At 40.5% G+C, this 25,896-nt stretch overlaps 2 protein-coding genes across 4 annotated transcripts; both read right to left on the minus strand.

The window, feature by feature from the left end:
* Window positions 1-1,386: 1,386 nt before the first annotated feature.
* On the minus strand, window positions 1,387-17,363 carry pfkfb2b (6-phosphofructo-2-kinase/fructose-2,6-biphosphatase 2b). Its single transcript, XM_061070479.1, has 16 exons — window positions 17,267-17,363; window positions 9,876-10,001; window positions 9,121-9,217; window positions 8,120-8,186; window positions 7,899-7,973; window positions 7,599-7,655; window positions 7,366-7,490; window positions 6,984-7,191; window positions 5,990-6,136; window positions 5,670-5,774; window positions 5,450-5,579; window positions 5,306-5,368; window positions 5,156-5,224; window positions 2,754-2,920; window positions 2,133-2,155; window positions 1,387-1,456 (listed from the first exon to the last, which is right to left on the minus strand). The coding sequence occupies exons 1-16, from the start codon at window positions 17,361-17,363 to the stop codon at window positions 1,387-1,389; spliced, it is 1,626 nt and encodes a 541-aa protein (XP_060926462.1).
* A 926-nt stretch (window positions 17,364-18,289) lies between these two features.
* On the minus strand, window positions 18,290-25,518 carry phtf1 (putative homeodomain transcription factor 1). 3 transcript variants are annotated; one of them, XM_061069368.1, is made up of 17 exons: window positions 25,347-25,518; window positions 24,967-25,115; window positions 24,191-24,247; window positions 24,040-24,109; window positions 23,694-23,852; window positions 23,136-23,316; window positions 22,837-22,957; window positions 21,962-22,150; window positions 21,613-21,858; window positions 21,186-21,314; window positions 20,805-21,074; window positions 20,286-20,417; window positions 20,100-20,186; window positions 19,843-19,998; window positions 19,590-19,685; window positions 19,155-19,280; window positions 18,290-18,961 (listed from the first exon to the last, which is right to left on the minus strand). In XM_061069368.1, exons 2-17 carry the CDS (start codon window positions 24,994-24,996, stop codon window positions 18,941-18,943), a joined length of 2,070 nt encoding a protein of 689 aa, XP_060925351.1. In that variant the 5' UTR covers window positions 24,997-25,115; window positions 25,347-25,518; the 3' UTR covers window positions 18,290-18,940. The 3 variants fall into 3 exon arrangements, with proteins under 3 accessions (XP_060925351.1, XP_060925352.1, XP_060925350.1); XM_061069369.1 differs by having other exon boundaries at window positions 21,962-22,147; window positions 25,229-25,518; XM_061069367.1 differs by having other exon boundaries at window positions 25,229-25,518.
* Between the last annotated feature and the right edge of the window lie 378 nt (window positions 25,519-25,896).

The following is a 25,896-nucleotide window of genomic DNA, read 5'->3' on the forward strand; positions in this document are numbered from 1 at the left end:
TTATTGTCTTACTTATTTCAATATTTTTCTTTTTCTCGGATAATTAAAAAACCCCATAAATGCTTCTTTTAATATGTTCTCAGAGTCAACGGAAAGCCAATGAGCTGTCTAACTCCACAGCCACATAGTGCTAATTGCCCTTCACCCTTATCTTGTGTATTAATTGGGGGGGGGGGTCTAAAAATCCATTTGATAATGAATCTTAATAGGAGAAATAAGCAACTGAATGAATAAAGGAATAATTACTTTCCCTTTTTCCTATTTGCTATTCAACCTGCTGAGTCATTTAGCTTCTCCATTCAACCTCTCCATTCCGTGACACTTTGGGCCTTGTGCTGATAAAACAAGGTAAAACAAAGCAAATTAGCCACAAAATCTAATTTCATTTAGTTCTTTAATAATATTGACAACGTTTTTCTTATAACAAGGGGCAATACGATGAAAGTCAAAAATTATCAATAACAGAGTTGATGTACAGATTCATTTGTCTCTGATATTTCTTTGAGAACAAACAAGACTCATTGAAACTCACTTTTATCGTCTGCTAAAAAGGCACAAGGAGGCTGATTGGAGCACTGCAATAACTTATCATTGATCAGACATTACACAGTCATCCAATGAAGCTCTGCATTAGTAAATAAAAAGGCTGATGTAGAGGAAAAGTTAAGAAGAAAATAAACATTTGCAAGAAGCAAATAAGGCAAATTCTTTGTTTGATAACATGAACAAAATAGCAATAATACCTACAAATCCCTTCAAAGAACACATAATGAATATGTATCATTAAGAGCTGATTCAGACACATTAAAAACATTGTGAACAGCAGCTCAAGACAGAAAGTTCAATCTGTTACCTACTGCCGGGACAATATGTCAAGTAATGTGAAGTATTTTCTAACAATGCTTCTATAACAAGAGGGATAAATCTTTGTACAGCATTTGAATCTTCCTTCAGAACCCTGTTCAGTACAATCTCCCAAATCTATAAGATGAGACAACACATGATGGCTTCAGATATGAATCACAAGTGCAAATGTCTGTCTATAAGATGAGCAAATTTATATTCAAAAAAGTTTTTACAGCATCTACTAATGTGCTTGTATTCAGAAGAATAGAGGAGCTGATACTCAGTGTATGTAATGATCACTAAGGCTTTGTATTATTTACAGTACAATAAGGATTAGTTGGCAGTTGTGTAAAACACTGTGTTGTGTTTTTTTGTTGATAGATTTCTTGTAGTGCACATGCAGAAGAGTTTATGATACTCATGATAATGCCTCCAGGTCAAAGCCTCAGCATGCAGAATAAAGACAAAGACAGAAAATGCAGATATACAGAAACAAAAATGACCCTGTGTCCAAGTTGTGAAGAACAAGACTTTTCATCTTCACTCAGAAGCGGACACAGCCACTAGTTTCCTCGGAGCTGTCAAAGTCGATTCCTTCGCACAGGGACTCCTTGAAGAGAGAGGAGACATCACTGACACTCACAGATTAATGCCTCACAGCAGAAAATACTATTAGAGGAAACTAATAGCGTCCCAGGAGTCTTAAGTTCCTATTTGGAAAATTGGGTCATTTATGTTGATTGCTGTTAAACGGCTGCAGCACTGGAGACTGTTCATTAGAACATTGTCTAAGAAGAAGTTATAAATTATGAATCACTTTTCTGAACTTACGTGTGATTGCTTCACTTTAATCAATACTGAGACACTCTTAAATAACCATCTTATAATTATTAATACATTATATATGTGCACAGCAAAGTATAGTTACTTCTCTATCATTTTACCTCTTTAAAACATATCTAGGAGTCTAACAAATGTGATAATCAAATGCTTTTAAAGAAGCTGCCTTTTACTGTCGCAGCCATTTATTCATTTTCCAAAGAATCAGGGTTCGATAGTCGTTCTTGATAACGTTGCTGAGATGAAACATATCGACAGCAGCTTTCTGAGTGCAAAGGTGATGGAAGGTTGAAGAAACCAAAGTGCTGGAAAACCATAAAAAACATGAAACACTATGATAACGTATATTCAGATAACATGACATGAACAATGGGTTGAATTATTGGAAAGAAATAGAAACGTTGGCTAAAGTTTTTTTTTACCAAGTCTTCACAAAAAATACTCACAGACATCTGCTTCCTATTCGGGGCTGAAAGACGGGTTCAGACGGAGAGAGAGAGAGAGAGAGAGAGAGATGTGGAGATGGGCTGAAGCACTGTACCCACAAGGCAACACATACACAACACATACACAACAAATATACCCAATTTTTATGGGTTTAAAATCAATAATTTACATTTTTTATTAATTTCCAATTGCAGTTAAATGTTCTCAAATGGATTTCAGTAAAAAAGAATTGTCCATCTAGAAAAGAGTGTAAATCTTAAATTTAAGATAAAAAATTGATGCTGATATAAATGATCGTTTTGTAGAAGAGGCAAGTGATTACTACTCTTAAACCACCTCATCTCCACATAACGTTTAATTTAAGTTTTATTTCAGCAGAGGCTGAACTCATCAGGAGTATTTCTCACAAAGAGACATGCTGTTCTGCATATTCACGCTGGAAACAGACCAGTGGTGAAGCAAAGGTCAAGCAAGACAAACATCAGACGGCCAAGAAACATTCAAGAAAGAGAACTTTCCTTCGAGACCCGACACGTGACAGACACACAAAGACGAGTCCCATGTCAACGTGGAGATGGAGACATATTTGAAGGGGGGGGGGCTGTAACTCTTTCACTAACTTGGCTTTGCCGTCCATCTGGCATCAGAGCTGATGGCGTGGGGGCAAGCGGTAGCCAGGGCGGGTTGCCCGCACTGTAGAGCCTGGGACGCTTGACCTGGTCGTGACTGGACAAGGGAGTGTAACTATTCCGCCGAGGTACGAGAGCAGAGTCCCTCAGGGTTTCATCTTGGTAGGAGATGAGATGCTGCAAGGTGAAAAGGACAAAACAAAAGATCTGGGGACTCCTGATCACAGCCGAGCAGAGTAACCATCCTCTCCACATTGACTCTTGTTACAGTTTTTCTCGATTGCCTAAGCACGATTTTCAAACCAGGGCCCGGTGTTTCAAAACACTACACACATCTAGCACAACCACACACCCAATCAGCAGAACACCTCAGATCCTGTCCCAGTTTTCATGCTACTACAGTAGTGTGCATAACACTGTAAGCTCAGCAAATATCAGACAATACAGAAAATTCTGTATCCAGTTCAGGTTTCAATGAGGACTACCTGAGCCTGGGGTCTGAGATCGTAAAACTTCCACCCCCATGCAGAGAAAAACTCTTTGATTGGGTTTAGAAACGGAGAGTACGGTGGAAGGTATAGTACTGTAAACTGTGGATGATGTTGAAACCAGTTCTGGACCAGAGCAGAGAGGTGGAATGACACATTGTCCCAGATGCCAGTGTATTGCATCTGGAGCATGTGGATTTACTGCTGTGACGATGTTGTGCAATCGCTCCAAAACTGTGAGAATGTGAGGTGTGTTGTAAGGGCACCTACTGGCGTGATGGAGGAGGACCCCATTCTGTGTAATGGCAGCGCAAAGGGTGATGTTACCCCCACGTTGCCCTGGGACACTGATTATAGCCCCGTGGCCAATGATATTTCTGCTTCTCCTTCTTGCTTTTGTCAGGTTGAACCCTGCCTCATCTATATATATGAATTCATGCGGGATTTCCTCAGCATCCATCTGTAAAACTCTCTGAAATACAGTGAAAGACAAGATTGTGTAGTTCAGCATAGGTCTGGTACACAGTACATTTACATGATAAAAGTTACGTGTGCAGTATGCAACACCACAGTGCTAAAGTGAACAATACATCCCTCCACATACTAATGCTGCAGCCTTCTCATCCTCAGTGGATTCCCCCTTTCACCCTCACTCTTCTTTTTTGTGCACAAGCTCCATTCTTGTTGAAGTCAGGTGACGTCAGCTGCTGCATTTGTATAGTATAAACCTGATTGGTGTGTCTTCAATTAATTAAGCAGTCATGTGTTTTGCACCTGGTGGTTGTGTTTAACCAATTGGCTCATAGGGTGGTCATTTGACAGTCAGTGCTTAGGAATTGCAAGGAAGTGACATCTTCATATACTTCTGTGTCTAATGCATACAAGTGTGTTTAGTGTTTTGCAAAGCACTGTGTGTATTGTTTTGCGAAAAGTGTGAAGCTGACATTGTGCTTATAGTGGTGCAGATCTGGGCCAATGTTATGCTCCTTGAGTGTAAGGTTTTGATAATTGTGTAATACTTTTGATTTTAGTGTTTAAGCAATCGAAAAAAACTGTAACAGGTTCAACAACAGAGGTCAGGAGACTTTGAATTGAATTGGAGAATTTAAGGGGATTGTTAATAAGTGTCATTCTAGTTTGTGCGTGTAAAAAACCTGCAGTTAAAAAGCCCAAAGTCCTCTGTGAAGGCAGCTCCTCTCCCCCACAGACAACATAGCTCCTGTAGCTCATCAAGCACCTGAAGCTCCTGAAGCTCCTCAAGCACCCGAAGCTCCAGAAGCTCCTGAAGCTGCAGAGGAGCTGCAGCAAAGGACAGTCTGAAGAAAGTGATGTGTTTTCTGAAGATTAGAGCAAGTAAACCTTTTCAAATCAAAACACAAATTCAAATTATGACACTGAATATGTCTCCTTTTAAGGATAGAATAAGTCAAGCACAACCCTCACACACCTTCTCTTCATTTAAGGGTGTAAACCTTTAAAATAATTTAAATAAGCTCAAATACAGCTTTTCATTCATCCATAACCAGATCGATGGTAATAATGATTATTTCAGCCAAGTAGGGCAGCATGATCAGCCAGGGCTTCAGTCCATAACATATAAAACATTTCATTTCATTAGCTGAGCTGCAGGCAGGTTCAAGATTTAAGGGACAGGGATTAAAAAGATGGAGTTAAAGAAGCAAGGCCTCACATGCAAGCATTAAACAAGTGGATACAACAAACAAGAGCCTGTTAGTCTCTGGATTAAATGTTGTGGTTTCGCTGATTAATTGTGAATTATTTTTGATGAAAGTCAACAACACACACACATACTTTAAACATGACAACTTCTGTGCCTTTAATTCAACAATGGTGAAATCACATCCGTTTTAAAAAATATGTTTATTCAGCTTGAATGAGAGAAACTTACAAGGGGCCGGTCTCGATGTGTGTTCACTGCCTCCACGTTCAGATAAAACAGTTCCACTTTGCAACCTGGAAGATAGGAAACAGAATATTTCAATAGAAGAAAGGGTCATAGGGTAAAGTTGTGTGTCCTGGGGGGGAAGGACCTACCATACGCCACAGGTGTGAGTTTGAGCACAGTGTGGAGCGGACACTTCATGTACGGTAGATCTTCTGTAGGATGATTAAAAAAAGCATAAAGTCAATATCTGTGTGTCCGTGTGTCCTGTGTGTGTTTTGTGATCATTCTTCTACCTGCACTTTTATCCAGGAAGTACGCCAACAAACATCGCATCACGGCCTGGTGGCAGACGACCAGCACGTTGCCCTGTCTCTCCAGCTCCATGATGACCGGCTCCAGTCGCTGAACCAGATCCTGGTAGGACTACAGAGCCAGAGAAGATGATTTTAACAAAACATCAACCTGATTAACATCTGTGAAACACGAGGGGATGGAAGGAGTGGGCCAGGTTACCTCTCCTCCTTGGTAGCGATAGTGATACTTGTCCTGGTCTCTCAAAGCAAACTCCTCTGGGAAAGTGTTCTCGATCATCTCATAGCTCATCTCCTCACACACACCCTGAGGAGGGATATTCAAAAAAAGAAAAGAATATTCATTCTAATATCACACACCAAAGTAAATTAAGCAGAAGCACTTTCACTGCACATTATACAAAGAAAGATGTGCTTCAATTCCACATATTATACATAGGGATTGTTTAAAGACAGTAGCAGAATATTTTAATTCATAAATATGCTTTATGAGAGAGTTTCCTCTCATAGATCGGTACTGACAGCGTCGATCTCGTTGAGAATCTTCCACTGTTCATAAGGAACCCCGAGCTCCTCCGCCGTCTGGATGGTTCTTCTCAGTTGACTCGTCCAAACCTTCAAATTCGACAGTTGGTGCTCCTTGATGAAGTCTCTCAGGGCGTGGGCGAACTGGGAAACGAGAGAAACACAAATCGACAATCATCGTCTAGATCAGGGGTCTTCAACGTTTTTCAGGCCAAGGATCCCCAAACTGGTGGAGAGATGGAACAGGGACCCCCTACTATATATATTGTATAAAATTGTGTTTTATATTAAACTGGGCCTAGTGCCATGTATAAACATAGCTACCCTGTTATTGTGCATTCAATACTAAGCTATTCAAATATAACATGGGTTCATATATTCATGTTTTTAATTTAAACATGTGCAAGGTACAGGGTGGCCATGCCACTGCCATTTATAAACATACATCTTGCATACAACACTGAGCTTTTAAAGTAATTCACAGATTCATGGTTTTATTTTAAACATGCATTTAGAAGAGACAGTGAATCCTCAAGCCATCTGTGGAAGGCACACATACTCCCACATTAGTGAGACGTCGGACCCTGATGGGCAGCACACAACTTATCTAACCTTGGACGGATGGAGGTTGTCAGGCAGAGGGTCAAATCAGCCTCACAATATGTTGGATGCATGTTAATGTGTATTTAAAGACATTTCAATTTGTGGAAAAAAATTGGTTCGAAAATAAATCAAAAATTATAAAAAAATTTAAAAATTGACTAATCAACCAAAGATTTCGCGACTCCCCTGCAGTACCTCCGCGGACCCCCTAGGGGTCACGGACCCACTGTTGAAGACCTCTGGTCTAGATATCATCAATTCTTTTCGAAGGGTTCCTGTCTGTTTCATTAGATTAATGCTCATGAAAAAGCCAATGGAGAGAATTAAAGTAAATCTTATCCAAGTGAACTAATGAGTCTTGTGATTGGTTCTTTCTGTGTCATCGTACCTGTTTCCCTCGAGGAGAAAGCTCAGAGTCCCCCCCGATGCGGCCCTCCACGTTGTGGTTGCTCTCTCCGTGGCGGCACAGGTAAATGGAGTGAGAGTGCACGTGGATGTTCATGAGGTAATACACGATCTTGCTCTGGATGTAGTCCTGCACCCGGTTCACCAGGAAACGCCGGCCCACGTTTATCACCTTGATAAATGACAGGTCCCTGCAGGTGGTGAAGGATCATGGGGGGCTGAACTCGAAATCTGTTTACTGTCGCCATCTAGTGTTTATTTGTTGCAAACTGCTATAAAACCTTTTAGGTTCACAGGAGCGTAATCCAGATATTAAATGTAATGACCTATTGAGATAGAGAGAAGCAGATGTGATCAGCTCTTACTTGTCGTAAATGTCAGGATCTAACGGTTGATAAGTGACCTTGTAGCAATCGATGCGTTTGAGGAAGTCGTCCATTACTCTCTCTCTGTGTCTCTCAGGGTAGTCGGGACTGGACACCTTCACTTCCTGTGGCAGGTATGCAGCACAGTCAGACCATGTGAGCAAGCAGCATGGTTCTTACATAACAAAGCAGACACCCGGAATATTTATAGATTATGGGTTTGAGTGACGTACCAGAATATTAGCAGCTATCACCTCAGGGTCGTCACACACCGACTCCACGAAGAACACCTGTTGGAGAGATGTCAGAGGTCAATATACGACTAATACGCAATCAACACAAAATCATCCAGATTTTAAAATTAAACATTGAAAGGGCCCTGTGGAGGGTTCTTGTTAACATTTAATAGTCTCACGTTCATCACTTCACGTTCAACGCACATGAACTGTGAATGTTTGAATGTGAATTTAAATTAAGTCCAATTTCAAAGACAAGATAACAGCAAAATATAATAAAAACACTTCCAATGTTACCTTGAATGCATTCTCCTTCACAAAGCCTTGAATGAGGTCTCTACGTTCTCTAGTTGTGTTTGTTGCATCAAAAACCTGAAAAAACAAGGAAATATGTATAACTTGGACGTCTTTCAGGATTAAATCTGTCCTGATGTCAGATGTGTTGCTGTCATAGACATTTCAGAGCTTTAGGAAATGAGCCGACGCAGACAGAGTCGGATGGACAGATGAGTCCTCACCGCGATCTGACCTCCTTCCTCCGTCAGGTAAGCCCCCACATCCTGCAGAGCTACCATGGCACACTGCCTGCGCGAGAGAGAGAGAGAGAGAGAGAGAGAGAGAGAGAGAGAGAGAGAGAGAGAGAGAGAGAGAGAGAGAGAGAGAGAGAGAGAGAGAGAGAATTTAAGATATCAAAGGCATCTTGACAAATTGTTAAAGCAAGATAAGACAATAAAAAAGACAAAATGAGCACATGTACATATATCAGTGTCATAGGAACGAGCCTAAAATGCCAGGTTTATGACCAATACTGCAACCAGCCACCAGGTGGCGATCAAGATAATTTTGCTTCATGTCGTGTATCTTTAAATCTATGGTCAAAACCAGGCCAACGTCTTTGACCTCTTTCTACACTAAAGTAACCAGCTGCTGTCTGAGGCTTCATATTATACAGACACAAGATTATCAATCTTTTCATCTCACTTTCAGCCAGTAAACATATTTAACTAAATCGTATTCCTTTAACCCACGTGCCTGAGACCCAGAAGATTAAAAAAAGGGGGGGGGGGGGGGGGGGGCGGTGTCAGCTTCAGAGTGACAGCAGCAGCCTGTTTGATATCTAGGTCACGATTCAGCAGTGGGATGCTGCCAGGAGCCCGTCATGTTTCCAAGAGACAAACCCCATTTCCACCAGATACGACCGTGAGGGGAGAGAGGCAGCTGTGCTCTGTGGAAATCAGCAGTGATTTTAGTGTTTATCTGCGTACAGTCTGATAACATGAACACTGAGCTGACGCCGACTCGATATCGACTGCCTGCCTTTCAAGAAAAGGGCTTAGTCACTAATGCAGCAGGGGAGGCTGCAGAATGCCAAACAGACTCCTGTTGGCTGAGAGAAATGTGATCATCCAGACTGGAGATGCTCCAGTTTCTCTCACTGTGACACACATGATATGTTAATGTTCCAGTTAACGACCGGACCAGAGCACATGATGAACACACCGGTGGAAGGGGAACTTACTTCCTTATTTTCATGGCTGCCTCGTTGTCGTGGCGGAAGAAGTCGTAGGACTTGTACGCTCTGACGGCCTCCCTGCGGTACACGCCCAAGTTAAACACTGCCGAGGAACAAACGACATTCACACTCAAGTCATTGCCGAGTTCATTTGAACTATTACAACTCAACTGAGGCTAAACTCTGTCATACAGAACATATCTGTCTTTTATCACACTTATGCTCTAACAGTTTTAAACAGTTTGCCATTTTTTAGCCTCACAATTAAAATGTTCCCAAATGCCCTATTTTGCCGAGTTAAGTATAAAAACAAATCCTGAATCTTCCCCTCGAGTTCTTCCTGGGGCCGCGTCCCACCCCTCCACCAAGTGGGAACCAGGAACGTTTCCATCGCAGGGTTCAGAGTCTGAATAAAGTTCTAGGTAAATCTTTTTACCTACAAAACGTAATCCATTACTGTAATACTTAACCAGCACGTTTCGTTTCTTGCAGCAAATCCTTGACTGGTTGATAACTCCAGCATTTGATTCCAGCCACAATTTTTAAAAATGTGTAGCTGCGTATACAGTTAAAAATAAAAAGGAAGTATAGTGATTTAACTACAATACACACCGTCCTAAAAAGTTGAACATGGGATCCATGTACTACACCTGAAAACAGGTAGGGTCAAATCCTCTCTGACTTGAAATATGAGCAGTGCACTTTAAAAAAAGAAGTTAAAGAGAAGTAAAAAGAGGCTTTTGTCTGGAGTGCTGTTGGACCTTTGGTTGGGACGCCGATCCAGTTGAGGTACCGTGTGAGTTTCTTTGACATGTACGTCTTCCCTCTCGCAGGCAGGCCGATCATGACGATCACCGTCGGGGAGTTTGTCATGTAGGAGGCCCAAGCTGCACAGGACACAGATATATTATATTATATTATGGTCATGCACATTTATTAAAGTGCTACAATGTATTATTTAAACCAAAATAAAGCTTTATAATGAGGAGAAATTAAGTAAAACAGCTAATTTACACCTTTCTCAGAAGCAGATTTTCATCTATTAAAAAATTATGTTGTGTTAAACAAGTTGTAACCTCTCTCTCTACATATATACTTCATATTTTCATACTTTATTTGGCATAGTTTAGGTTTCATATCTTTTTGTGATACTTTGCTGGAGTAATAAATGATTTCCCCAGTTTTGGATTGTGATGGGAATTTTGTATTTAGACATGTTCAAATGTAACAGATTACATTTATATAGAAAGAAGTTTACTGAAAGATGTATTTCTGTGTTTAAGACTCATAGTCAGAGTTTAGCTCAAGTTAACACTATGCATAATACTCTTGAAGGGCCTTATAGACGTGGCCTTCTCAGTCTAGTGTGAACAAAAGGTTTCTCAACAGGGGCCAATTAAGTCTTCTGCAGCAGGGAGCTTCAAAGGCTAATAGGTGTGACCTGCAGAGACAGGAGATCTCTGAGAAACTCACAGGGTCTGGAACAAGATGCGTTTAGCATCTTGTTCAAACTTCAAAGAGACCGCCAGAGACCAATGTCTGGTCTTCCTGTAACGACATGGAGAGAAGCTGATTGGACAAATGTATTTTACTGTGGAGAGGAGGGATCTGATTGTATAAATGGAGTGTACTTTTGAGAGCTCATTGCCATTGCCCTCATATCTGTCACCGTGATGTTTGAGCTCTGTGCCATTGAGGTCAAGTCTGTTGTCGTGACTTGACCTTTGTAAACCGTCCGCAGACGGTTTGAATTAAACATCCAGAATTGATAATTGCTTGTTGTGTCATGATATGTAATAATTTTCCATTACATTTGGCTGTTGTTGGCAGTGACATCCACGTGAGCGACTCTGGCTCTCGGTGCTGAGGGTAGGTAATTGCGCCGGGGCAGTACGTTTGGAACTAAACCTTTATTATTTCAGTGGGCCTGATGTTCTGAGAATCCGGAGTGCTCACTGAGGTGGGCTAAAGAACCGAGTGGGACAGGCAAGCAGTTTCATTCTGGTAAAGTATAATTCTTGTTTTTAGATCTTTTAAGGAAAAAGGTCCAAAGAAATTCACTCATTCAGGGAAGTGAGTTACAGACGTGTATATACTAAGGAGGTCTTAGAGACCGGTGTAGGATTCACAATAAGCTTAATAGGTTAAGATTCTTTTCAAAAAAAGATCAAAATGTTAAACAGGGTTTAGCGAAAGAGTTTAATGCTAAATTACTTTAATATTGGGCGCTGCGGCATGCTCATAGTTATTGTAAACAAGCAGAAGAGTAGAATATAAATATATCATAGTATTATTATTTTGAAATGGAGGAAAAGCTGTGACAGAGAGACCTAGGCCAGGTCTGTATCGTCTCAGCATAGCTATCTGTTGAAAAATCTGATAAATTCCCATACATTTTATACCTGCATGTGTCTTGTTTAAGAGAAATGTGAAATTAAGTTTTCTCTAAGGCGATTTGATTCATGCAGAGTTTTAGAATTGTATTAGAGGAATTAAAATTAAAACTTAGTAATTACAAGAGGTGATTACAGTGGCAATATTATAACTGAAGGGGTTTTTCTCATTGTCTCTTAAAAAGTGTTTTGAAGGTGAAAGGTTACTGTCAACGTTACACAAATGTTGATGATTTGATACAAGTAACATGCATGATTTGATGAGACTAATCTGAGAATTACAGCTGAAAAAGAAAAAGTGAGGAGTGAGTGAGAGAGGATTTCTTGGAATTCTCAACACTGGAATAAGGTGAGTATAATTTCAATCATATTTGGGATATATGTGTAAGTTTTAAAGGCTTATATCAAAAGAAAGAGAAAAAGATTCAGATCAATCTTAAAACTAATTTGAAAATAGACGGTTTTAAGAATTAGGAAATAATTGGCTTTAGAAAAAATCTCAGAAACATTAGGGTCTTTTCCATATCAGTAGAACTTAAATTCCCAAAAGATTCGTATTCTACTGAATAAATCAGAGTTTAAATTGATAAACAACCATTACAGAGATGAATTTACCACAGATTTCTTCTCCTACAGTTCAAGATATGGTTCTGAAGTATGGTCATTATAGTGTTACACAGTTTGGCTTGTGGGTAAAAAACTATGATTTTCCAAACACAGGGAACATAACTTTAAATCAGTTGAAGCAACTTAAGATCAAATTGCTCATTGAACAAGAACGAAGCAAAGAAGCAACAAGAGGGAGAGATGTGGAGCTATTTGTGCCAGACTGGAGAGCATTTGAGTGTTGGTTGACTGAAGTCAACATAAGAGACAGTATACAGAAGGAAGTAACCGAAATAATCTCCAGGTATCAGTCTCTCCAAATAGGTTCTGATCTGGATACATTTCCACTGAGAGGGAGATCGTTGCAGACAGAGCAGGCGTCGGCCTCAAACGTCCCAATCGACACTTCCAGAATTCAGCTTTGTTGTGGAGGTGAAGGTGAGCAGGCTTTCAGTTTCCACCATTTTGCATGTGGAAGATGTGCTAATTTTACAGGGACGCTGAAAGCTGCCCAGCCAAATGCTTGGAAAAGCCAAGCCCGCGGACGTGGGAGAGAGAGAGGACGTGGGAGAGATGGGACTTGTTTCATATGCGCTGAAGCAGGACACTGGGCAAGAAATTGCCCTGAGAATCCACACAACAGTGTTACTGACCAGCAGTTGAGCTGGGAACAGTAGAAAATGCCATCAAGAGCAGACCATGATGGAGAGAGAGAAGTTCAACAAAACTTCATATAAGTAAGAACACAGCTGCAGACACCATGTGAATTAATGTTACACATAAAGCATATGGTTAACATTATTATAGTTAAATTAGAAATCAATAAAACTAATTGCTAAAAACACACAAATTAAATCTATTTTTAGGTTCAGGAACTAAAAGCACCAGTAAATATGTGTGAAGAGTGTGATATTACTCTTAGAATGAATGTTATATAGCTCATAATGATAGAAAAACATATGCAAAAGTTGTAGATAGATCCATTTTTATCATTGGGGTTTTATAATGTGGTTAGAGGCTAAATTCAAGACAAACATTTATCTTTGTTGTTACCTATCTGCTTGATAAAATTTAGGGGGAAGATAGAATAGTATGCTAAATTTTAAAACAGCAGGGCAGTAGTGGAAGACAGAGTTGAATAACATCTGCATTTATTTAAACGAGAAAGGGGGATCTGACACAAGCATATCAATGGAGGATCCGAGACACCTTTCTCACCTCTAAATTAACATCCTCTTGCAAAGAGCAAGGGGAGAGATCAAATTAGAGCACAAATGGTATTTACTTAGATTTATCTAAACACTTAGTAAGACAAATTTAGTTTAAAGGTTATATAGTAAGTAAATTAAGGATAAAATAAGTTTGGTTGCATTTAGAATAGTAAATACGGTGTTGTCTCAGTAGTTTTTGATAGATACATTGGCTATAAGAAAAGAAAATACATTTAATCAAATGAAAAGATTTTAAAAAGGAAGGTTTAAAGTTAATCGCAAACGATTTTCTGAGAGAACAGAATAATGTGATATGTGTGATACTTTGAAATAAGACTCTACTAGTGTCATATGCTGTAACAATGATATTTGCTGGAGAAAATAACGTTCACTTTTCAACAGCTAGGAGGTTCAGCTATGATACAGTATTGTTTTGGATGATAGACATTACTATTTACAAATAGAAAGTTTTTAACTAGGAAATTCTTAACTTTATCAGTAGAACAAATTAAGATTTAAATGGTTAACAGCTGATTACTGTGAAACTGAAGTGTTTGATGACAGGTTTTCAGCATCACAGTGTGATAACGAATGACAGAGGGGTTTTACGACTCTGTTTGAAACAAAGGAAAACCGTCCCCATCATTACATGCATGAACCAAAGAGATGCAAATATGCTAGTGGCGAGAGTGTCAAGATTTACACTGATAGCTTGTTTGCATGGGGGTTCTGCATGTAATTTGGGCTGAAGAAGAAATTCATGAGATTGACTTCACACCATTGTCTTGCCTTGACTGTGTTACTGGTTGCAAACAGTATGCAGTCTGTAGAGGACATGGAAGGCATTTGAATGATTCTTAACACTGACATTTAATGTGGGTTACAGGAGCGGTTAGCAAGACTACATCGAACTAAATTTTTTTTAGAATGCAGATTTGGGTTTATTAGTTTAGGAATTAAGTAGTCTTGATAGACTGTGTTTTGTTTGGTGGTCGATGGACTTTTGATGTGGGATATGGATGATTTTGTTCAACCTGTGTATGTTTTCTCATTAGGTTGGATTGACACATGACTGGAGTCAGTGTGTCAAGAGAGAGGAGTAACATATGCTGGATATAGATGAATTGGGTTATTGGGTGTACACAAGAAACACTCTAAATAATATTCAATAAAACTTTTTTAACAGAGTTATGTAATTTGAGTTACAAATAAAATAGAGACATCCAGATTCTACAAGATTGACATCCACCTCAAAACAAACGGTTTAATCATTTATAGAGAGGTTTAATAAAGATTAAGTTAAATAAAGTAGGTTAGGGAAATAAATAAATACTGTTTTGTTTTATGACATGATTTCTATGCAAGCAGAAGTGTTTCCCAAACATCTAAACAGGATTCTCCAGCGGTGAAACAGATACTGTTCGGAGAACTCATTCCATGATGGAAGATTTCAAAAGGATGTCCGCTGACAAGGGTAACATATTCATAAGTATAGCATTATGGATACTGGTGAGTATGAGTATCAACACAAGGCAACATCATGCCACATCCCGCCAGGGATGGGACAGTGGAGAGAGAAGGAAGTAAAAAACAAACATAGCAAACACATTGAAAAACACATTGAAAAACAAACTGGTAGATATTGTTTTAAACTGTTTCCTGTACTCTTTAAAATCCACAGGCAGACGAGGAGATTCTATCTAAATCCATGGAGACAGGACTGCGTGACCTGAATCCAGGAGACTGGATTGTGCTTAAGGACGTGCGGATGGAAGAAGAAGACGACGTCGATGGAACGAGTGCAAGCCAAATGCCTCTCAACACAGATGACAGGAAGGTCGCAGAGGTCAACCTGGAGATGAGGGCCAACGCAGGAGGATTTCCAGAGCCAGGGGTGGATCTACAGGACGGGAAGTGCTTTGTGCCAGTGTGTGAGCTTCAGTCTGAAATTTTTAGGTGTTGCAAGGAGAGTCAACACATTTGAAGAGCTACACGCTGAACACAACCGCACCAACAGGAGATCAGCAACACATGATTATACGACTGAGAAGCATTCAAGGGAAAAGAGATGGTTTCCCTGCTCACGAATGCTTGGCAGGAACAACATCAAATTTCTGATCATCAAAGTCAGAGCATACAAGATGTCTCTGAAACAAGATGTTCTTCAACAAGGAGGTGTTCGACACACGATCAGGACGAAGTGTGGCACCAATACAGTGAACATTTTGATAATATGATGATCATCATTTTAATAATTGTAAAATACGTTATTGAAGTTTGTAGAAACTGATCATTTTCAATTGTGTAACTCTGTTGTATTGTTTTTGCACTAAGACTAGTGTTACTTCTTTAATTCACATATCCTGGAAAATTCCCAATCTAAATGATGAGATGTTATAAAGATGTTGATCCCAGATGGATAAAAAGGGAGGAATTGTGATGGGAATTTTGTATTTAGACATGTTCAAATGTAACAGATTACATTTATATAGAAAGAAGTTTACTGAAAGATGTATTTCTGTGTTTAAGACTCATAGTCAGAGTTTAGCTCAAGTTAACACTATGCATAATACTCTTGAAGGGTGTGATGGAAATCTGGAGATACAAGAGGCTGGAAACAACAAAGTTATCTACGTGTATTTAATAAGGGGCTTTCTGCAGAAAGGATCAACACAGGGAAACCGCAAGGGTCTCAGAGTGAAGATGCAGAACAGTCAGATACACAGATCTTATATACCAGGGGATAGGGCTGTCTCTCTGAGCCAATCCAGACAGGTTCCCATAGGTGGGGGAAGGACAGGAAACTAAACATAACAGCTGATTCACATGTGTTCCCTGAGGTGATAAGAATAGATACACTCCTTCCTTTGATGGGTAATTAAGTCGCACAAGGTCTTACTATATTGACGTCATAAACAGTTCCGACCATAAAACAGCTCAAGTCATCAATAATCTGTTGTATGTAAATACAAGTCATAAAAGTCTTGAGAAGTCTTTAAACACTTATACAAAATACTTTTTCAACCTTGCTGAGTTAATTTTCTACTACAAGGGCCTTATAGACGTGGCCTTCTCAGTCTAGTGTGAACAAAAGGTTTCTCAACAGGGGCCAATTAAGTCTTCTGCAGCAGGGAGCTTCAAAGGCTAATAGGTGTGACCTGCAGAGACAGGAGATCTCTGAGAAACTCACAGGGTCTGGAACAAGATGCGTTTAGCATCTTGTTCAAACTTCAAAGAGACCGCCAGAGACCAATGTCTGGTCTTCCTGTAACGACATGGAGAGAAGCTGATTGGACAAATGTATTTTACTGTGGAGAGGAGGGATCTGATTGTATAAATGGAGTGTACTTTTGAGAGCTCATTGCCATTGCCCTCATATCTGTCACCGTGATGTTTGAGCTCTGTGCCATTGAGGTCAAGTCTGTTGTCGTGACTTGACCTTTGTAAACCGTCCGCAGACGGTTTGAATTAAACATCCAGAATTGATAATTGCTTGTTGTGTCATGATATGTAATAATTTTCCATTACAGGATCGATAAAGTAAATCCCTCTATTCCATTATCCCACCTCCCACCAATTTAAGTCAACATTTAGGTTGTGTGTCTGCTGGACAAAAATAATTGTGTCTCTCTGGACACAAACACCATTTGTGGACTGGGATTAAAAAAATAGCAGCATGTGGAGAAATTAGAGGAAGAAAAAACGTCCTGGGAGAGAAAAGGTAATTTTCTTTCTTAAGGGCGACAGCAGTATTTTTACATCACTTATTATAACCAAGACTATTTTTCTTTCCTACTGAGATTATGGGTTGGCGTCTAGCTGGAGGAGCTTGAGAGACTATCAGTGAATTGAGTCCAAAGGGAGCAACACACGGACTTGAATTACAAGAGCACCTGTGGACCCGCGGTCATGCAGCAGAATCTAATGGAGCAGTTCACTTACAGCATTTCTTCTCCCGCAGGTCGGATTTCTTGGCCTCTGCAGAGTCGTTGTCCCTCTGAGAGCTGGACATGGTGTTGTCCCTCTGAGAGCTGGACATGGTGTTGTCCCTCTGAGAGCTGGACATGATGTTGTCTCAGTGGGCAGTTCCTGCAGAGGGAACACCAAGGGAATCGAACGTGTGAGTCTGTGTGTCAAACGGAGACACTGAGACATGTTTTCTATCAGCATCACATTCAGTGTCTATAATGATTTTTAGTTTTTACCTGATCGCTGGGTGAATGTAACGAGCACAGCTGGACGGAGACACATCTGGACACCAGGGGGCACGTGGGTCTGCCGCACCGGGAGTTTGCACGCACCGCAGCGGGCGGAGGAGCCTCTCCGGTCGGCCTGTCCTTGTCCTCCACCTCGGCTCCGTCAGCTGGAGCTGGAGGTGTGTCTCCGTGCGTCACATGTCCCTCCGCCGCCGTAATGTTCGTAAAAGATCCAGAGCAGGATGCGTCAGTGGCGTAGATCACGTTTAATAATTCAAATTCTATTCATATTTTGTTAGAACAGCAACAAATCACAACATACTTTATCTTAAAGCACTTTAAATAATAATTTAAATATTGATCCCCTTCATTATCTTCCATTTTTTATTTATCTTTTCATTTTTATCTGTATCTTACTGCATTAGCCCTAAGTTGTTTTTAATTGCTTTTGTCTACGTCTGTCTTTTTGAAATCAATCAATATAAATAAAGTTTAGATTAAGAATAAGACGTTCTAGTCTTCAACCACATCTCAGAAGTTTTTTATATTGTTTGTTCCTGACCATGGTGTCATTCGTTCTTCTGTACACAGCTGGACATATAATTTAAGAGGGTTCTCACATAATATGTACTGTGGACTAACTTTATGAGGCATTCCTGGGGGCCCCTCTCTCAGCTCAAGCCCCCCGAGTACAGCTGCCTGCTTTGCCCACCATGCTGCCACGGCCCTGGACGGAGCACCACCAGTGAAAACCTGACGCCAGCCTCCGTGGATGAAAAACATTTTATTCACTTCTATCAAAGAATTCCTTAACCCTCTTTGCATAGTTATTTTGTTCAACAATGGTCCTCGATACAAAAGGCAGATAGTGGTCACAGAGTCATGACTTACAGGTACCAGTACAAGTGTAAGTGCTAAAGCAGAAACCCCCAAATAAATAAACCCTACTTACAGTTACAATATTTCCTTGTTAAGTACAAAAGGTTAAAATCAAAGCTGACACCAAAGAAAGTCTAGAAAGACCACAGCTTGTTTTATAGTTAATTATATTATTATACTGATGAATAAACTATCCGTTATCTGTATTTAATCATTTACATCTCACACATCTGTACAAAACTAACTTGAAAATGTTTGAAGCAACAAAAGCCGGAAATGACGTCAGAGCTCGACTCAGAACATTCAAGGGTCAAAGGTTAGGCAGTGGGTTAGTGGGAAACACCAGGTGAGGAGCCAGCGACGGCGTGAGAGCGATTGTCAGAGCGTCTCAGGCTGTGGAACTGATGGAACGCAGACAGATGCTGGAGTTGGAAGGCACAGACGATGAATATACTGTCAGTAGGTTTGCACGCTTTCTGTAGCTGAGACAAAGATCTCTGGTCTCCAGTGTCCGACGTTTAGTGGTTTGGCTGTTTTCACATTAAGGCTTGATTTTCCACAGCTGAAAATGAGAAAGACACTTTCGTTAGAGAAAGAAGTTTTACCGGCACCTCAGAGACATTTTATAGAACAAGTCAAACCAGCAGAAATTCACAAAACATGTATTCACAAAACAAGTGTCATGAAAACATTAAGATGTTAAACAGAAACCCAGGAGCTGCTTTTTTAAAACTTAGAGGAAGGAGTCCACTCACTCTGATGTTGAAGCCGAGCAGGTCACTGACCACAGCAGACACAGCGGACAGGATGACCACTCGGGTGATGTTATAGATCAGAGGGTTCACTGTCAGACCCAGAAGTCTGAACGGAGTATCCAGCTCCTGATGAAGAGAAGCAGGGATCATATCAATCTGAGGTCACATATAGAAAAGTAAAAAAGCACCATAGGTTCCTCCCAGTGGTGTTCAAACCGAGAACTAACTATTTTCTGTCTGGCCAAATGATTCTTAGTTTTTAATGTTTGTAAGAGTAACATTTTTCATTTTGTATCATTTTCTTACACATAAAAGAAAAACATTCAAAAATGGATTTTGTTCATCATGGAAAACGACTTAGTTGTCAATGAACACCAATTTAATATTCAACAGTAAATCAAGGCTGCAAAACAGAACCGACAAACTCATGCTCACCTTCATCAGCTTTGTAGCCAGTTTCAAAACATTGTTCACGATCCCGAGTTCTTCTTTCTTATTGGGCTTTTTCTCCATCTTGAGATACAAGTTGATCTGAAACCAAGAGGAGACTGTTTGACCAGGTGATTTATTTAACCCGGCACTGACCCACACTTTGATATAAATAATAAATTAGCTGACTCATCAGAGTGTCACTCCTAGAACCCATATAACCTTTAATTCTGCACGTTCTGCAGCCTCTGCTCTTTACCTGCTCAGTGAGCAGCACTGACGAGTTGCTGTATTTGCAGTTGGTCTCTGAGCCCAGTGTGGCCAGCCGCAGCAGAAAGAGGATGAGGGAGGAGCCCCACACCATCAGCTCCCAGTTTGTCTGAGACTCCAGGAAAGTTTTGTGGCTTCTCAGGAGCTGAACAAGAGCAGAAGCAGCAGCATAGTTGATATTTGCAGTCCACAGCACTTTGTGAGAAGTTTGCTGAGCATTATTAAATGTGTTCATAGATGGCTGACCTGGGCACAAATGATGAATGAAATTGAAAGCGCCAAAAGGAAAATGGTGGAGACGATAACATCAACGGAGCGCTGCGGCCCTCGTCTCTGCAAAGAATAAGAAACTTAGTGATGAGCCACTAGAAACAAAAGGCCAGTCAGTGCCCTCTAGTGGTAAAAGTCATAAAAGAATAGGAGAATACAAACCCTGAGAAACGAGCGAAGAGACAACCACATCTTTATGTTCTGGACTTTCTTCAGCCGGAAATGAGGGATCTCAGATTTCTTGGCCTTGCGACCTGACGTGATGTGGCTGAAGTATTTGGCAAATACAAGTCTCTGTTGAAATGTGGACAAACAGTAAGAGATACTGAGAAAGAGATAGAATTTCACAGTCCTGCAAAGAGGAAAGTAGGCAATCGTGTCGTCTGCAGACACTACCTGCTAAATGCCACTAGAGGGAGGCATGGGTGTATAAAAAGATGGATCAATGTGTTTGACACAATCTGGATTAAGAACAATAATTTTAAAAGGTACAATAAGCCGTCACAATGCAAATGATCAGGGATTAAGGTTCAAATCCTGAGGCTTTATCACTCTCTTTATGTAAAGGCTTTTAGTAGATTAATATATTCTTATATAGATTATTATTGTTACAGCTTTTTTACAGAAGCCACAGAGGATGGACAGAGCACAGTAGATTCTTCAAACAAAGTGACCACTCACCTGCTTGTACGTTCTCTCCGCCACGCACATCATGAAGAAAAACAGTCCGGTGAGGCAGACTCTTTGCACTGTTGTGATGCAGAAAAAGGCGTAGGCCTTGACACCATGCTGCCCGACCACCTTCTGTGCCAGTTCTGTCAGAGCCAGGGAGCCAAGGCTCGACATGTCCAGATGCTGAGCCAAGTGGAAAGCGATTGGAAGCAGTGCCAGTGTGGCAGTCATGAGGCCACCGAAGACAAGGTAACCCATGCCCTGCTCCACTAACTTCACCTGTTTCCAGGAGAGAGAATCAGGAGACATGTTGTTTACTGATAAAAAGCTGCAGCACCTCAGACAGACAAGACTGTTGGTTTAAATCAGCACAAAAAGATAAATGTTTACCCGTGTGAGGATGATCCCACTGATCTCCAGCACAGACATATCGGCTTTCTTACACTCGCCCTGCTCCCATATTATGGCACTGACACGGTCCTTGGATGGATGGCAGGCCTGAAGCCAGGAGAGCTGGCTCTAAAAAAGGAAAACAACAGATAACATCCTGTTAAAAGATGGTTTCTAGTGTGCAAAACCATGAATGTATGTACTCTATGTATTATATGTAGTGTACAGCGTGAGTTTTATTTGAGCTAAATTGAGCTGCTAAAAAATGTTGATTAACCATTCAGTCAATTGACAGAACATTTTCAGTGACTTGTTATTAAATGGTCAATGTTTGCCTTTTCAAATTTTCTCACCTAAAGTAAACATCTTTAGAATTTAGGCAGTAAAAACGATGACTTGATTAATCAATTGACAGATATTGACTTACTCCGGTGATCCCCTGCTGCAGGCTCTCATCATCACTGCTCAGAGTGGTGGCTTGTGGCAGTGCCAGGCCAGCGTTGTACCTCCCGTTCCCCTCACTGTCACTGCTACCTGTGCTGGCAGAGTCGGGGTCTTGGAGAAGCTCCTCCCACATTGTGTCGTCGGTGTCGGAGGCGGGACGAGAGCCAACGCTCGGCCTGAGACGCTCCACCTCTCGAGGTTGCGCCAATACGGAGGCTACAGTTCCTTCCTGCTCTCAAATCAAACAGTGCATATTAAAAACAAGACATTTAATTGTTGAACATTAAATGTACCTCGACTTTCATTGACAGAGAGTGAAATGATACGTCTACCTGAGGTTTGGGGTTGGACTTCAGCTTTCTCTTTCTAACAGAAGACCCGAGTGCAGATGCAGCAGGGAGTCTCTCTGGATGAGCTGGATCATGAATCTGTTCAACAGGTTGTATCCCCTCCTCCTCCTCCTCCTCTTCCTCACTGGAGAACTCATCAGATGCCCCAAAGCCAGACCTTCTTACGTTCTGCTAGAGAACATGAAGACACAACACAGAATCTTAACAATGTATTCCAAGAGAAAAATGCATAAATACAAATTACATTTTCTTGTTTCATTTTTTATTCATTTACTAAATCACTGAAGCATCATTCCTGAAGTAGAAACACATTTTATAATGATTGATAATGAAAAATCGTGCTTCAGAACTTCTTTTAAATGTTTAAAACTTTCATTTCAGTAAATCCTTTTACAAATACACGACATTGGCTCCTCTTAACAGCGACTACTACTTCTCATTTATATATATGTTATCAGATATTTTATGGCTCTAGTTTTCTCAGCTCAAGTTTCGTCTTTTTCTCATTTTATCTTCTGCTGCTAGTTTTTCTTCGAATGCATCAGAAGACATGATATTATTTTTGAAACTGCAGTTCCTTTGAAAACCATCCTTTACAGAGATAAACAACATAACAAGCCCATCCAACAATCTAATGAACATGATTGATATTACCCAGGAGTAAATACGACATTAACAAGGGTTCTAACATTGATCAGATACTCTAGTCGCGGTTGAGGAGGGTCATTAATTGCATTGATCATGCAGGTGTTCATTTGTATCATTAATGACTTGTCTCATTAATCTGCCAATTTTGAGACTAGAAGATTAAACTTTCTAAAAATGAAATATTAGCTCAGCTCAGTTAAAGACAGTACCCTCCTCTCCTCATTCCCGTATAGACGTTGACTCTCTTCAAAGGGCCAGGGCCCCGGCTGTGGAGTGTCCGCTATGTTGTTCTTTTCTTCCGATTTTTTCGACCCTCTGCTTTTCTTCGGCCTAATAGAGACAGAACAAAAATAAAATTCGAGACAGGAGTTGGTGAATGGAGCCGATCGAGTATACAACCACAGGAGTGAGAGCATGCCACAGCACGGCAGAGTCTATCTGTCTGCATAATGTGTGGGTTTATGCCGAGAGGTGAGAGTGTGCACTGCCTAACAATGAGAAAAATCACCTCCGTCTGCGCACAGGGCTGGTGGTGCTGCTGGCAGCTGGACTGCCCGAGGGCCACCGGCTGGACTCAGTCGACACAATCTGGCAATGCACAGTGCCCAGCAGCAGCATCAGACAAATGGGTCCAAACACCTCGCTGGCACTCGCCCCGGGGACCTCCAAGTACAGCACCACCGCTGCCACTGAGGGGAGCAAAGCATTTGGAAACAATAAACAAAATGGTCTCTTAAGGGAGACATTATAACAGAATGCTCACTAATGAGATCTTCCTGCTGCTCAGGTGTAGCGGGGCCCAGAGAGCCACAAATGCAGACACTGACTTTCAGCTGTAATAGATTTAAAATAAAAGTAAATTATCAACAAGTCAGTGGATTTCAAGAGGTTCAGGTTCAATATTATATAAATGTCAGAGTCTTTAAAAAAAAGAGTCACTGTGTATGAAGCCTGTAAAATAGAGGTTTTCATATCATAATGTCAATGTTTAACATTCAGATTTCGAGCCTTTTTCCAATAAAACCACAGCCCAAATATGAATGTGACTGGTCAGAGTGATTCTAACCTTGCATGAAGTAGAGGACAAGGATGCATGAGGAGATGGACCTGGAGGTCACCTGGATCCACCACTGGAAGAAGAAGGGGAACAGCAGAACTCGGACTAGACCTTTTCGAGTCAACGCTGCCCACGGACTCTCGGGTTTGGCTTTTCCGAATGTGGATCCTGAGGGTAATGAGAAATATGGGTAACTCACTACACAGTAGACAATCAAATGAATTGTATATTTGCAGCTTCTTCTCTGTATTTGGTGAAGAGTTAAAGTTAGAGGAACAAACGACTACGTAGGTGAGCAGAGAGTTGCAGGTTAAGTAACAACAATAACAACAAACATCTCATTGTTTATTCTTACCTCTTACTAAATCAACATCGATGAGGTCTTGTTTGATGTAACAGGTCTTCTTTGGTTTGCGGTCTAAACCCTAAATGAAAGGACACTTCAATTTAGTGGTAATTCACATATAAATAAATCCATCTATTCATTTGATTTGTAGGAGTCTCACATTTAGATCTGCCTTCTCAAGAGATTTCTCCCAGACTTGTTGATCGTAGGCACCAATCTGTAACAACAACAAAATATAAATAAATTCTACGAATAAATATAAAATACATTTAAGGTTAGGGTCAAATAAGGTTTGGCATCTACCCCACTACACAAGCATGGATGCCCTGTGTGTGTGTGTGTGTGTGTGTGTGTGTGTGTGTGTGTGTGTGTGTGTGTGTGTGTGTGAATCTATGTGAGTGGAAGGAGAATATAAACAAATGTAAATATATATTGTGTTTTCATATAATGTTTATAAAAACAGTTCTTTGTATATTAATGTGAAGCTACAGACTGACATTTTACATAGACCTCATGTACAAATATATGCAAAAACTTGATAAAAACACTATTCATTCAAAGACATTGCAGAAAGATAATGTGCAAATAAAGATCAACACATTATTTTGATAAACATACAAAACCATTACGTAAGCATAATATACAAATATATACAAACTCACGCAATATAAACACTGAATGCAAATATGTACAAACACTATGCAAACACATACAAACACTTTATAAGAATAAATACTACACTAAAAACAATGTTTGTCAAATGTGTTTGATATCACGTTTGCCATATTCATAATTAAACTCATTTTATTCTAGTCTATTCTTTATTACCCTCCAAAGCTTCTAGTCAGAAATGATGTCAAAGACTTTCAATGCACTGATAACATTATATTCTTTAGATTTAATACTTTATATCTTGGTTCCATCAGTTTGTTGTACCTTCTCTTGGTACCAGGCGATTCTGGCCATTCTGGTGCGGAGCAGTGAACCCAGAGTCAGGTCATGTCACTCAGATCTCTCGGGCGGAGGAACCGGGCTTTGATCCAGGATCTGTCATTAAACTCAGCAGCGACTCCTCCACACTGAACCTGACACACACAGACACAACAACAGGTCACATTGAGGTGTGTAGCATCTGTAAACAAACGTGGAGGTAAACAACACAGTTAGCGAACAGCAGCAGCTACACAACCACACTCACCTGCAGCAGACACAACACTCTTCACAAACCAGAGGCAACTGGAAGCATCACAAACTGTAAACACGAGTCAGATTGAGCTCCAGCTGTTAGCATGCTGAGCTAAAGGCTAACTGCTAACCTGTGAGCTAACCCGGCGACATTCAAAACAGCCTCGCAGCCTCGAGGCTACATTTAAAAACGTGTTTTCCTCTCCCGCGCGTGTTGTTGTTCGCAGACACGTTTGTTCCTCATTTGTTTCACTTCGCTGAACTTCCAGTTTGTTTGTTGAAGCTCGTTTTTCCGCTTTTCATTTCCGGAGTTTGTTGTGTTGAAAATGGGTTTGTTTCGTCCCTGGGTTTTGTCTCTCAGACGGGACTTCATCGTTCAGTGTGGGTAAGATTATCCGAAAATTAATGTTTAAAAGCTTGATTGAATCAAAAGTTCATATTCTAACTCGATCACTGATTTATTTTATGTAAATGGGTTAAAGCAGATGGAAGGGGCCGCCTGACAGGCTAATCCCAGAGCATAAAATACCCATATAACTTATTCAACCAATCAGAGCGCAGCAAGAGAAAGACATTGAAACAATGGACTGTCACTGACTATTATCTTGTCTTTATTAGTAGATTTATTATTATATTTTTATATATTTTTTTATCCCATATAACTATATTGCTTTTGAAATG

Source organism: Limanda limanda, chromosome 4 (assembly GCF_963576545.1).
Source record: "Limanda limanda chromosome 4, fLimLim1.1, whole genome shotgun sequence".
Taxonomy (NCBI): Eukaryota; Metazoa; Chordata; class Actinopteri; order Pleuronectiformes; family Pleuronectidae; genus Limanda; species Limanda limanda.

Coding starts and splice junctions, on each gene's coding strand:
- pfkfb2b (XM_061070479.1), bottom strand. CDS start 17,363: ATGTCCAGCTCTCAGAGGGACAACACCATGTCCAGCTCTCAGAGGGAC. Junction 6,137..6,983: donor TTTCTCCTCGAGGGAAACAG/GTACGATGACAC, acceptor CTCGTTTCCCAG/TTCGCCCACGCCCTGAGAGA. Junction 5,369..5,449: donor CTTCCTGGATAAAAGTGCAG/GTAGAAGAATGA, acceptor ATCATCCTACAG/AAGATCTACCGTACATGAAG.
- phtf1 (XM_061069368.1), bottom strand. CDS start 24,996: ATGGCCAGAATCGCCTGGTACCAAGAGAAG. Junction 22,958..23,135: donor AGCCCTGTGCGCAGACGGAG/GTGATTTTTCTC, acceptor TGTCTCTATTAG/GCCGAAGAAAAGCAGAGGGT. Junction 22,151..22,836: donor ACGGGAATGAGGAGAGGAGG/GTACTGTCTTTA, acceptor CATGTTCTCTAG/CAGAACGTAAGAAGGTCTGG.